This window comes from Nesoenas mayeri, assembly GCF_963082525.1.
Source record: "Nesoenas mayeri genome assembly, chromosome: 2".
Lineage (NCBI taxonomy): Eukaryota > Metazoa > Chordata > Aves > Columbiformes > Columbidae > Nesoenas > Nesoenas mayeri.
In genome coordinates this window covers 24,228,171-24,242,732 of record NC_137543.1, presented here as the reverse complement: position 1 = coordinate 24,242,732, position 14,562 = coordinate 24,228,171, and the positions used below count along the sequence as shown (strand labels likewise).

General features: G+C 37.9%; 1 protein-coding gene across 4 annotated transcripts in view; it reads left to right on the top strand.

Annotated features, from left to right (window-relative positions):
- Positions 1-14,562, top strand: part of VPS13B (vacuolar protein sorting 13 homolog B) — a 445,653-nt gene that overhangs the window by 30,276 nt on the left and 400,815 nt on the right. For 2 of the 4 annotated variants that reach the window (XM_080340706.1, XM_080340704.1), the window contains exons 4-5: positions 8,866-8,986; positions 13,974-14,141. In XM_080340706.1, coding sequence (XP_080196832.1) covers positions 8,866-8,986; positions 13,974-14,141 — 289 coding nt within the window. Of the gene's footprint in view, positions 1-8,862; positions 8,987-13,973; positions 14,142-14,562 lie in introns of all 4 variants that reach the window. The other 2 variants (XM_080340705.1, XM_080340703.1) reach the window with 1 other exon arrangement.

Here is a 14,562-nt window from a genome sequence, read left to right as displayed (position 1 = left end):
GTGAAATGGAGCTGCAACGGCAACCCACTAGGACAGTGGGAAAACAAGTATACTTGATAATCTGCCACCACAAAGGAAAGTGATGTCTTGGTCAAGAGTGTGGTGCTGCTGGTTGAAACAGGTTTTGGGACTAGTGCTAGTCCTCTAGCAGGTGGAACAGATTACAGTACTAAGGGTGACCTGGAGGGGCCAGGTTTTTGCTAATGGCTCCCAGATGTTGTTTAATGAATCAGTGATGTGATCAAGCCATGCTCACAATGGTATTTTGATCTTCCTGTGGTGTTCAGGACACCATACTTGATAAAACGCTGGAGAAATAGCTGTCATCTGTAACAAGGATGAAAGTATGTCCAGTCTTTGGGACAGTGTCTTCCAAAATAATGCATAAAAAATGTAAACTGGTCTAAATACTGTTACTGAACAGAGAAGAAAGGAAATGCAGTGGCATAAGAAAAAAATGTTTGTTGTGGTGCTGACCAGTTCAGTGGCTGGACCTGGCTGTGGGTGACATGGTCCTGTAGCAGCCTCTGAACAGCATGTTGGGCTGGGTGACAGCAGAGCAGTCAAACTGTTCTGGAGTTTCCTGGTGTGGAGATAAGCTGTTTCAAGGTGTTATTCAGACTTAATTTCCAAGAGAAAGTTGGGCTTTTTTAAAAATAGATACCAGTTCATTTAACACTACTAGGTTTCATTGTTTCTGAACACAAGTCATAAAAGGGATTAAGGCTACGCCTTGTCCCTGTTCCTCTCATGTTTACAGTCTGTTCCCCTGCTTGCGTTTCCTGTCACTCTTTCCTCACAGGCCTTCAGGTTAAACTGTTCCAGCCACTCCTTCTTCTCATTTTTAGGCACAAAGAATCTGGGAGGCAGGAGGACCCTTTTTAGCTCCCATCCGTCCTGCATCGAGGATGCCCCACATGGTCCATTTTGCTGAAGGAGCCCAGCTGGCACTAGTCTTTCTGCTTCATCTTTCCTCTTGACCCCTTTTCTTTCAGGCCACCCTGGTGTGAGAATTACTGAGTCAGAGTTCTGTGCACTGTGAATTTTGTGGAACAAACATTTGCAAATTGCCTTTTTTCATCCCTTCCATCCTCCCTTCTATAGTAATGCCAAATCTTGAGTATAGCTGCCAGTTTCTACTGTAATATTTCTTACTGTTTGTTGTTTTCTTCTTTGTAGCTTTGAGAGATCTAGTCATGGATGAGGACTCTGCTGTGCTAGGTGTTAAACAAACACAAATTAATGTCACAGATTAGGATGCCTCCACTTGTATCCCCCAAAACTGGGCAAATTCCCTGTAACATGAGGAAGAGGGAAATCTTTAAAAAGCTTATCGTATGAGAAATTGCAGAAAAGCCATTTTGAGATGTTTATTTCTATTAAAAAGCACTTACATCCTGGTAGGTGGCCTCATAATTTTTTTAAAATACAATAAACATCAAACTTTACTAGATAATCAGTTAACAGTTTATAATAGCACTTCTTTCCAAAATGCAAAGATATTTGTACAACTCCCCTCAAATGACTTACAAAGTCATTTTGTCACTCTGTCTTGGATATTGAGAAATGGGAGTGTATTTCTGAGGAGCACTTAGTGAGAACAGCCTGTTTTATTTGTCTTTGGCTCTATGGCCTTATAACCGTAGGCCATCAGATTCTGACAGCTCCCTTTCTTGTAAACAAAGGAATGTTCCTCTCAAATATTTCTGATAATCAGCTAATCAAACCAGTAGCAACATCACAGGGAGATGTTATTGCCCCGAGATCAGTAGGCAGATAGCACACATTTTGACTTCTACAAGCTTCTTGGCTGTCACTTGGGGCTGCTGTGGCAGCATTTTAGCCTGTTTACAGCTTTCACATGGATTTCTAACTCCTATTGCTGTTTCTGAGCACGTAGTGCTGTGCTGGTATAGAATTAACAAAACATGGCTTATGATAACAAACTGAGGAATGGATGTAACCTCCTGATCTAGTACAGGTATCTTAATGTGCCTTGCTGGTCCCTGCTACTACTCATTTCTCTGAATCTAAAATCAGCCGAAATCAGATACAACAAGATGCAAATTCAGGCCAACATCTTGTTAAATTATTTCTTGATTGCTCCAGCTTGTCTGTTATTCTTAACCAGGTCACCCTGGTTTATTTCCCCCACATACCAAGGTGCTTTGCCTCTGCGCCTGTGCCCGTGCCCCAGATTCCTTGATATTTTTCTATAGTCTGGTAAAAACAATTAAGTACAAAAATGAAGACATTCCATCATGCTCTCATCTACCTTAGAGAAAGGTGGAGCTTAATCTCTGAGTACTCACTCAGAGTTATGTGATTTGCCAGTCTAAAAAGTTTTAAAATTGGGTACTGCAACAGTGAAATTAAATGGACTGTCTTCAATAGACTTAGGAAGATATAAGTGTATATGTATAAGCTATATATAACTTCCATATATAATACAGAACTCCTTAACTATTCTAAAAAATAGCAACCCCGTCTGATTTAGCTAAATCTTCAGTATTTTGTACTGTCATAATTTTTAGATAGCTATACATGTGTATTGTTTTAAAGTTAATTTGCATTAGGCTACTAACTCATACCTTCCAAAAGATTTATGGATGTTGTTTCAGTCACCAATTTTTCTGTTTCAGTGGCATTATGCTTCTAGTTTGCTGTTGATTAGAAAAATAATGAAATTAATTTTCTGCTCCTATATTTCAGTTTCTGTTTGTTGTTAACTCTTAGTAAAATATTCTTTGCAGGATAATTGTGCAATGAAATTATTGAGGCTGTATAAGAGTTGATGACTTGTTTGTGAGTAATGGTTGGCCTATGCTAGCCAGCAGAAGTGTTGCAAGGTTAGACAGAAGTGTAGTATGAATGAATATGTCTATTTGTGTATGTATGTAATGCATACGGACAATTACATAGCAGTGGAACATAATCAGATATGTTTTTCAAAGTAATATCTTGAGAGGGCTTGCCATTTTATTGAAACCTGTAGAGTATTCTTAAGATAATATTTTTTTAAAACTTGTGTTACCTTTGTTTCATTTTTGCATGGAGAGGAATCATAGAGCCATTTGGGATGATCTCTGGAGATAATCTAGTCCAACTTCATTCCCAAAGCAAGACTTATAAGAGCAGGTTGCATCAGAGCTTGGGCAGCCACGTGCTGAATAGCTCCAAGGACTGAGACTCCTCCACCTGTCTGGGCAGCCTTTTCCAATACTCGATCAACCACCTGGTGAAAAAGCTTTTGCCCAGCTTGGAATTGTCTGTGTTTCAGATTTGGCAAAGGTTTAATGTGAGAGGTTGAGTGGCAACAGGCAGTCTGGCTTCCCCTTGTCCGTGCCCTCCCAGTAGAGAGCTGTAGGTAGCAGCACAATCTCCCTTCTCCAGGCTGAGCAGCCCCAGTTGTCTCAGTCTCCCCTGAGGGAGAACTTACGTGCTTCAGCCCTCTAACCACCATGGTGGCCTTCCATTGGACTTGATCCTGGCATGTCCATGCCCTTGTTGCACAGGAGAGCCCTAGCCTGGGTGCGGTGTTCCACGCGACATCTTACAAGGGGCAAAGGAAGGGGAAGAATCACGGCCCTGGCCTCACCCTTGCCAATACAGCCCAGCATGCAGTTGGCCACCTTTGCAGCAGGGGTACACTGTGGAATCGGATTCAACTTGCTGTCCACTGGGGTGCTTGGATTTGTTTTCTAGTTGCTTTCTAGAAACTGTACAGTTACACAAAGTACCTCCATCCCAGGTGCAGGACCTAACGATTGCATCTGGATGTCGCAGAGTTGCTGACAGCCCATTTCTTCAGCCTCTCAAGGTCCCTTTCAATAGCAGTCTTGCCCACCACTGCATTGGCTTTCCCCCTTAGACTGGTGCCATCCACAGCCTTGCCGAGGGTGCTCTCTATCCCATCTTGAGGTCTTCAATAAGGGTGTTAAAGACCATGGGCTTGGTACTGATCCCTGATGGATGCCACGAATAACCAGCCACCAATTGGACATTGTACCCCTGATCACAACCCTTTGAGCCAGCCTGAGTCCAGCCACTTTTTCACCCAGTGTATCTCCCACTGTCCAGCTGATATCTCACCAGTTTGGGAATAAAGTCTATTCAAGAGACTGTGCTAAAGGTTTGCTAAATTGAACATATTCTGAATATTAGTCTTGCTACAGACCTCTAACTACTCAACCATGTAAGCACAGTCTCCTAGTGGGAAATGAATTAATCTCTTGCAATTTTCGCATCTTGCAATGTAAGATATGCTTTAAAGAAAGAGAAATGGGTATCTCTTACTGACTTATAAAGGATATTAAACATGTTTTAGAAATAACAAAGGATGAGAAAAAGTTTTGTAGAGGAAGAGAGAAAACAGCGATGGAGAACTCTGCAAGTTTGTGCACTAGGTACTTAGGATCAATTCAGGTTTTAAAATTTTGATTTACAATGGTCATTGTTTTTACACATTTTCCTGTTGTGTGTTTTTTTTTTTTTTTTTTTTAAACTCAGTTTTCTTTAACTTCATTTGCTGAAAGCAGAGGGACAATATTTGCATAAGTAGGTGAGTGATCCTCAAGAGAAAAAATTATTTTCCCATTAAGCATACTTATGACGCACTTTGGAGGTCTTGCACATAGGATATATATATATATATATATTTTAAAATGAGAAAATGTCTTTAAAGAGAAAAAGAACTATCACAATATCACAGTATGTTTGGGATTGGAAGGGACCTCAAAAGATCATCTAGTCCAATCCCCCTGCTGGAGCAGGAACACCTAGGTGAGGTCGCACAGGAACATGTCCAGGCGGGTTTTGAATGTCTCCAGAGAAGGAGACTCCACAACCCCCCTGGGCAGCCTGTTCCAGTGTCTGTCACCCTCACTGAGAAGAAGTTTTTTCTCAAATTTAAGTGGAACCTCTTGTGTTCCAGCTTGATCCCATTACCCCTTGTCCTATCATTGTTTGCCACCGAGAAGAGCCTGGCTCCATCCTCGTGGCACTCGCCCTTTATATATTTATAAACATTAATAAGGTCACCCCTCAGTCTCCTCTTCTCCAAACTAAAGAGACCCAGCTCCCTCAGCCTTTCTTCATAAGGGAGGTGCTATGTATTTTAAATTTGGAAAACAGAGTAATGAATGACGATAATAACCTCTGCTTATTAGGAAAGATCATAATAAACCTCTTCTGTTATGTGTTCAGGTGTTGTCAATTGTAATTCACTTTAAACCTTGCCATAACTGTTTTATATTGCCGTAGAAAATTGACTGAGGAACTTGCATATAAATTTGCTAGCCTAGGTGTCTTTAGCATTATGACTTGCGTAGTTTTAGAAGTAACCATAGTGCTCTGTAAAAACATTTCAGCTGAGTACCTGGTCTGACACGTGTGCAAAAAAGGAAAAAGGAGCCTGGTTGTGCAAATTTCTTTTTGTCCTGATCCAAGGTATATTTCTATAACAACACTCATAAGTAGGGCCTAGTGTTAAAATTTAAGTTTTCTAGGCTTTATGTATGATGCAAGCTAGTGAGAAAAGATATTTTTGTAAATGAGTAGTTTTCTTTAAAAACCATGTCTCTAGATACATCATGAGTATTTTTAGTTTGCTGCTGCTGTGACTGTTGTTTGGGATCACTCTTGTTCATACTCAAATGAACAGGCATTGACCCAATCTCATACTATAAGCTACAGTTATTTGAAAATGTAACTCCCTTCCCACCCCCAGTATAATTTTGACTGTAAAATGTTTGTCATCTGGTGTGAGGTGGATTTATGGGAGCGTGGTAGTTTTAGTGCCTTTTGGCCGGGTGTTTCTGGTGACATCACTGTGATCTAGACAGAGTGTGTGACTCTAGTTGGTTCCAGTGTTAAATAGTTTCATAATTATGCTGGTTTTGGCAGTTTGCTTGGAACTTTTTTCCCATCTCTTTAATGAACATGTTTTACTTCTGGGCTTATGAGACAGCCACATGTTTGAGAAATTAATAGTGTGCTCTTAAAGTTAACATTGAGCAGAAGTGTGCAGATACAGAAAGCTTTTGGATATACGTCTACATAGGAATGTAGTTCCTATAAGGTCATGGGCACTGTTATCGTCTTCCGGCAATGAAAGAATACAGCTTTTGCTTTATGAAGTATAAGTAGCTGTTGCAAAAAATGGTGTGTTCATGCTCAAAAAAAAAAAACAAACCCTACCCAGCTCTTAAACCTTTTTGATAATTGTGTAATGTAAGGAAATGAATGGATGTTATCCCATGTTAAAGTAACTTTTTCAAATATTTGGTCAGGTTGAATTCTTCTTAAATGTAGGTATATTCCGTTACTTCATGTGAATTAAGTCTGAGATAAATTGATAAATTTTCGTGTGTTGCAGTTTGGCACCATCTTGGAACATGTCCACTTTTTTGATGACTTTTAGGTCCAGCTTGCTCTAAATGGTTGCAACCATTTGCTATCAGAAGAGAATAGTACCTGAGGGAAATATTAAAAGCTTATTGTATTGAATTTATTTATAGGTTAAGATTTGAGACTTACTGTCAAAAAACCCCACAATCTTAAGGGTTTTTTTGCCCCTTTCGAACAGCGTAAACCCTCCAAAACCCAGTGTGTTGGTGTGTGTTCCTAACTGTTTGAAAGTGGTAAAAGCTTAAACCATTCTTATTTCCTCTTTAAGTGTTAGTAATACTCTATATGATTGAAACACTGCATAGATTTTGCATGAAATTATGAGAGGATTCATCAAACGTGGTCATTTCAGTATGCAGATAGTGAAGATAGACTTGAATGTAGTCAGGCTTGATAGAGTTAACACTTCAAAAATAGAATGCCTTCCCCATCCCTCTGGGCCCCCCTCTCTTTTTCTCATAGCCAACATAAATATTAGAAGGCAAGGGTAATGTGATCCTATCAGATCAAATCATTAAATAGCTGCACCGCAGCATTCTGTACAATCCACAAGTGAGCTCAGGAAAGAAGGAAATGTGCTAATTGAGCTGTTCGGTGACTCTGACATGACGGGTTTTTTTGCAAGTTCAAAACATAAATAGCAGTATGATGACTCATCTGAAAAAATATTTTCATGCTGCATATGAACTAGTTTCCAAGAAAGAGGTTATGGTTAAAAGTTATTTCAAACATTTCAGTTTAAAAGCTTTTGATCTAATTTTTCTCAGTAAGCTAGAGACATGAAGGAGAAGTGAGATTTTCTGATTACAGAATGCACATGTTGATGAAGAGGCTTCTGTCACCTCAGGTTTAAAGAAATTACACTATAGTTAGAAGTTCTGAGAGAGTCTTCAGGAGACTCACATTCTTTGATGAAAAGCATCAGAAGGTTGTCAGGGATAAGAAATTAAACAAATGCCCTCCAGACAGAGTTGATGCTAAACACCCATTTCATTTTTTTCATGCACTGGAATGGGAAAGTCCTGCATGACTGACATGGCCACGTAACCATAAATTTAAAAAGAACACACAGTTTGTTTCAATACTGTATTACTGACTGGAAGATCTCAAATCTTTTATGATAATTTATCCTTTTAGAAGCTATCCTCTACCCTTCTAATGTGTGAATGAATCTGTCTTCTGCAATTTTTCCAAATAAGTTTAGCCTTCTATTTTTTTTTCCTTTTTTTTTCCCCAGGCTAACATTATATCGCTCATCATCTTATTTTTTTTCATAGTGAAACGATATTTCCACTTTATCAGACAATTTCACTCTGTGTTCTGTTTTTGGAACATGGAGTGGAAGGAAAGGAACGCTCCAATTGTTTTTGAATTTGTAGACTTCTATTTAAAATATATCATTACATGTAACTTTACATTTTTCATGCAGAGAACCCCACAAAACATGAAGTAAGTAAGTAATGTGAAGGTTCTTTTTCACAATTTCTTTGAGATTATTGAAAATGTCGGGCAGCATGCAGGTGAGCACGTGGTCTGTCCTGTACAAAACCCCAAGCCAGTTTAAGCAGTTTCCTTTCGGTGGTTAGAGGACTTAAAAATATTATAGTTTCATACTACAGCACTTGACATTTGTTCCCCAGAACCTTCTTTATGTGAACATGTTATGTGATCCTAGTAGTGCCATGACCCAGAGAGCATTTCTCTCTCTTTGCTGAAGACTACATCTATCAAAGAGAGAACTGGCTTGGGTCAAAAGTTATAAACATTTGCTTCTTCTCTAACCTGCTCTTCTAACATGTCTACAAGAATACTTGCATTACTTTTCTTAGTTTTCTTGCACATGAGTCTTGCAGTTAAACTGTCATTCTGGAATGTAATGGGAACACTAGTAGGGTATTTAAAACACTAAATTCAGTTAAGATTTTCTTGTATCTGCACATTTCATCTTGTAAGTCTTATATCGTGTTCTCTATTTATGAACGTGTTTCCTGCTTCTGAGTTCCTTGAGGTGAACAAGTTAAATAGAATGTGAAGATGAGCGTGCCGTCTGCACATTCATCTTTTCTGGGGCAATGTTTTACTGTTTTAGAAGTCTGCAAAAATATTTTGCTTTTTGTATCAGCTTCTATTAGCTGTATTAGGAAAGATATGACTCTGACTTCTTGGAATCATCAGAGAAGGTTTTTATGAGTAGGTATGTAAGCTCATAAAATTTAGTAGTTTCTCATATTTATTTCGTTAGTCTTCAGGGCGCTGTTTCTGAAGGAATGTTTCAGCAGAAATGCAGCTAGATAAAATGTATTCAGTTGTAATTAATAATTAAATGCCTGAGTTTTTTTTTAATAAAAATGAAATTATTAATTGCAGCAGTAGCAGAAGTTTAATTCACTAAATCTTTACCCCACATTTATTTTCTTTTTATTTGGTCAACTCAATTGCTTTCTTTTCCTCTAGCAGGAAGATCATGAAAGTTGTGGTTCCAGTTCAACAAACCGCAGTACCACAGAAAGTGTAAAATCGACAGTAAAACCAAGACGAGTTCAGCAATCTACTTCTCCTGACCCTGATTTACCTCCAGGTAATCCATAATTTCAGAAGCTTGATTGTATTTGCGTGATAAAGATAATTAAGTTTCATTCAGGTGGCCACAATTGTCTGGGTTATGCTATTATATCTCTGTTTACCTACAAATCACATAAAATGAGTGAAATACTTGAATATTATAAAATTACAACAAAATGTAGTTAATGCTTCTATTTATTCCTTCAGTTTTGTCGAATCTTTAAATTTTCAGAACTCATAGTGCAAGATAGATTAGTGTGAGAAACACATGGTAGGGGTGGTGTGTTAGATTTTTGTCCTCTCCTGCTCTGGTTCTTCTGTTTCGGAATCACTCTGTTTCGAAATCACTCTGCTCATTAACTGCTCAGTGATTCACATTAAGTTATTGTATGTTTTCAAATTCTTATAGTAGTTTTAAAGATAAACATTTCCCTTTAGGAAAGTAATGATTCTGAGTGATGTTTCTTATTTGAGTCCTGGTAGAGATGTTTACCATTTTTGCCCCCAACCCTCTCCCCCCTTCCCGACTGGCTCAGCTGAACCTGGAGATTTTTATATGATACAAAAATGCCTGAGTATATGTCTGATTACTATTGCGTATGAGTTTGCACAGAAATTTGGAGTATGAGGTTTTGTTTTGTGCAGAAAAATGAAATTGGAGAGTACTGGAATGAATTGCAAGTTGCCTTTTGAGGACATCTGATTTTTGGATGAGTTAGAGATATGGCAGTTTTGTGTTAGGCTCTGTTAAAGCTCTGAGGCCAGGCTGTCTGGTGGCTTGGAACTGCGGGACCCTGGGCATCCCTGTGTCCCACCATGGACAGCGCTTCAGCTCTGGTGCTTCTGGGCCTTTGGATTTGATGTGGGAACATCAAGAACATCTGCAACTAGATCAGGTTGCTCAGAGTCCCATCCAGCCTGGTGCTGAATGTCTCCAGGGATGGGGCATCTACCACCTCTCTGGGCAACCTGGACCAGTGTTTCACCACCCTCATGGTAAAAAATATCTTCCTCATGTCTAGTCTGAATCTCCCCGCCTGTAGTTTAAAACCATTACCCCTTGTCCTATCACAACAGGTCCTGCTAAAAAGTCTGTCCCCATCTTTTCTTATAGGCCCTTTTTAAGTACTGAAAGGCTGCAATAAGGTCTCCCTGGAGCCTTCTCTTCTCCAGGCTGAACAACCCCACCTCTCTCAGCCTGTCCTCACAGCAGAGCTGTTCCAGCCCTCTGATCATTTTTGTGGCCTCCTCTGGCCCCTCTCCAGCAGGTCCATGTCTTTCCTGTACTGAGGGTTCCAGAACTGGATGCAGAACTCCAGATGGGGTCTTACCAGAGCATAGGGACAGAATCACCTCCCTCAACCTGCTGGCCACACTGCTTTTGAGGTGGCCAAGATGTGATTTGCCTTCTGTTGATTCATCGGATATTGACATCTGATGAAGTTAAAACATTCCAAAAGATATGTTTCCAGAAATCCAGATGAAACATGCTCACTGAAAATTGATTTGTGTGTTGTCTTTTATGAAAATATTGTGTTTCTTAATGATATGAGTGCTCACACAAATTGCACATATTGTATTTGCAGTACTGTAGGAAATTATCAGATCTGGTACTTTATGCTAGTATGTGCTGGATTCTGTAGATGTTCTTTGTGCCTCTGTGAAAATGTAGGGCACCATCACCTCCCAGCTCCTTCATTGTCATTGTGTTCCTTCTTCAACTGCATAGAGTATGTTGGTGGTGGAGTCTAATGATTCAGAGAGCATTAGTGAAATCTTTATTGAATGGACTGTAAGTTACTCTGCATGTGGCAAAGTTACCTAAATACAGTTATGGGTGGTGTTTTTTTTTTTAAATACATAAATAACATAGAGATCCAGTGTGGTAAACAGCTTCCATGAGGAACAGAGGCCCCTTCATAAGGTGATTTTATTTTCTGTGGTATAGGATGTGGCTTTGCTAAGCTTTAATTTGCATATCCTGGATTTCAGTAAGATGCTGAATCATCTACTTAGATTTTAGTCTTTGGAAGTTTTAAGTATCATACTATAGTTGCAATTTGTTGAAAGATCTATTTGTTCTGTGTTCTCAGAGATGGAGCAAGGCAGAGCTAAAAATGTAGCTTTGGTTACAGCAGAGCACTGCTAAACTTAAGATGTTTAGGTGTCACCAGTCTGATATGAATTCTGTTGAATCAATAGACCAGTCTAGTTGACAGTGCTACAATATTTTGGAGGGTTGGATCTGAAATGCATTCGTAGCTCGTACCACACAGTGCAGCCTGCTGGGTTCTGGGGAATTTGAAAGAAGCGTACGTGTGGATTTTGTGTTGTATCTTAGAAGACTTTGCCCCTACAGATTTGAGTGTTTTTAGTCAATCATAGAATGACCATATTTGCCACTAAAATTCAGGTATAGTGTTATGTTTCAAAATTACAGGAATAAGAAGCAACCTCTACTGGTTTTCTCACACTTGTATTAAACAAAACCTTTTCTTAACTGTATTGTACCTGAACTTGCTGATGCTGTTTTTACTTTTTTTTTTTTTAATTGTAAGAATTACAATTTACAGTCATTTTCTTTAGAGACTGATCCTCAGTCATGAGTATCTGATTCTAGTGTATTTGAGGGTAACCTTACTTAGGAAGCTGATACCTGCATGGTGCTTTTCCAAACTAGTGATGCAATATGTTGTTAAATGTCTTTGCAGAAGTGTGAAAGTTTTTTTCAGATCTGTGACCCCTAATTAATTTCGAAGAAATAATTCTACTCCTTCTTTTTATGCATTCAGGCAAAAAAAAGTCACACAGATAAGTGTTATTGCTCTGTTCCTGAATACAGCTGGAAACTGTCAGTAGAACTTGCTTTTTTGCTGCTGTGATGCTGGATTTGTGATGTTTTTGTCATTCACAGCAGAAAAATGTAAATTAGATTGACTTTGACCCTTAAAAGCAAAATATTGAAAAAGCTTTGGACCTGTGGAGGGACAGCTTTACTTTCCTCAATGAAAGTAATAACTTGCTTTAGAATTGTAAATAAATTACTGGTTTTGATTTTATATCTATATATATTGATTTTATAGTTGCTAGTTATATAGTCTGCAAAATATTTTTATGTTGAACTTAATCAACTAAATGCTTTGTGCCAGCTTCTATTTACACACAGGTCAGTTTATACCACCCGTGTTATGAATGAGTTGCTTATGCCCCTTTATTAAAATAATACATATGCTTCTCCGAGTTCCTATTACATAGAATATCTTGCCATTTGAAGAAGTCAGTGAGAAAATTCTCAAAACCAAGTTATTCCATGTACTTTACAGTAGTTTTTTTGGATTGATATGCTAAAAAGGTAAATTCAGATTATGTTAGAAAAGTGAGAGTACTAAGCTGTCAAATTTTGACTTTGACTGCGCTTCTGAATTTCCTATTTATGTAGACAATGGTCTAAAACATTTTACAGATTTTGTTTTAATACAATTACAATCCTAGTAAGATGGCAGGAGATGTTTAAATGCCTTTTCTGTCCCACTGGAACTGGCTTTGCTCAAAGGGTGATGTATGCTCAAGAATAGTATACAATGAAACAAGCTAAGTTATGGCAAGAAATATCACGTTTTACAATAAAATTATCTGTAAATACTTCTAAAAAGATGGAAATGTACCAGATCAGAATCAAAATATCCTGTTGATGGTAACCAAAAGCATGTTTTGCACTTAAGAAAGGACGTGGTTGGAGGCTTTGAATTCTGAAAACCAAAAAAACATGTCAACTGTGTAAATTTGCAGTTGTGGAACTTGAAAAAAATCACTTATGTAATGGTAAAACTTGCCATGTACTTCAAGGGAGAAAGTAATATTTGAGTATGAAAACAATGAGTAGCTAGAAAAAGCGGAGTAGAATGGAAGGAGGAATATGAGTCTGTTCCTACTCATCTCACAATGTTTTGATGTTCATTTGAAGCTATTTGAATTAAAATTGTAGATATAACTGAGTCTTATTTCATACAAGTTTCTGAAAACTACTCTTGAAGCCTGTGGATTTAAACCTGTATTGTTAACTGTCTTTTCTTCGGTGCAGTTACCAAACTAGACCTCGAGAGCATGTATTAAATATCTTTTTAAATAGAATGTGAGTAATGTTATAAATTGTAAAACATAGACGTTTTAAGGTGCTTTTTTTTTTTTTCTCCCCAGTACAAATGAGTTATCTTGGTAGTTACATTCAGTATAGATAAAATACATGAATATGGGTAGTATTTAATTTCTTTACCATATTGGTAAAATGTTAGTGTTTACTGCATACTGGGAATTCACAGATGAGATCATTTTTCCAATCACAGTGTGTCTGAAAAATTTTAAATGGATTTCTTCCCACCAGACTTCAGTGCAGGTGCTCACTATTTGGGTTGTTGACAGAAACTGATTTTGTTATACCTCACAGGGGTCTTGCTGAGCATGGTGTGGATACATTAGCTTTTAGAATGGAAAAAAAAGTACTAGACATATGAATGTTTAGTTATTTTTTTTTTTTTTAAACTAGGTGAGAGAGCAAATAGGTGTAATATATGCATACTTGAAAAGTAATGTAGCAACCAGTGTTCACTTTTCCAAACCTATTTCTAATTATCTTTCAAGTAGAAAAAGTCACTATCATTGATTCTTTCTCTTTTTTTCCTACATAATTTTCATAATCTTCCATAATTAGTTTGAAAGTTGATTCTTGCCACCAAAAATCAATCTCTTATGCTCTATTATATTCCTAGCATTTACTTTTTTCTTTGTACACAGTTTCTTGCAGTTCCAGAATGCTGGTTGTTACCTGCAGTGAATGTTAAAGAATTTTGTCTTGTGATTTTTAGATAAATAAAGGACAATGATACTTGGTTTGTTTTAATTTTGCTGTTTTAAAAATAAACAAGTTGGAAATGATGACTTTAGTAATACGTCGATTTGACATCATGTCTTTCTTATAACTCCTAAGAATTTGTTCTGTTTTACAGGTTATGTTCAGAGTTTGATTAGGCGTGTTGTAAACAATGTCAACGTTGTGATCAACAATCTCATATTAAAATATGTGGAGGATGATATTGTTCTCTCAGTCAATATCACTTCTGCAGAATGCTATACAGTGGATGAGTTTTGGGATCGAGCATTCATGGACATCTCTGGTGAGTAGATACTGTGTCCTTTGAGGTTTCAGAGTGGAGACACTCTTACAGAAATTTGCAAGTACAATAAAAAAGGCTCTTATTTCAGAACTAAGATACTTTCTGCATGTTTTTGTTTCTTAAGTTTTCCCTTGTCCTTCATTTTGAAGAGCCAGTAATAATAATTGATTCTTAACGCATATTTGCGTGATCACTGATAATTATACATCATGTTTTGTAGTCCTCTCTGCTCATAGTTGCCATCCTTTTGTGATTGCGTTTCATTTTGTGGTTGCGACTGGCAGTAAGTGTGTAGACAGCTTGTTTTTCTGAATGAGAAGTAACGTTTTAGGCTGTTATGTTGCATTTGTGAGGACCTGAAAACTCTCTGTAGAGGGTGCCTAGAGAAGGGGTAAAACATGCTGCACTGCAGTGAACGTGG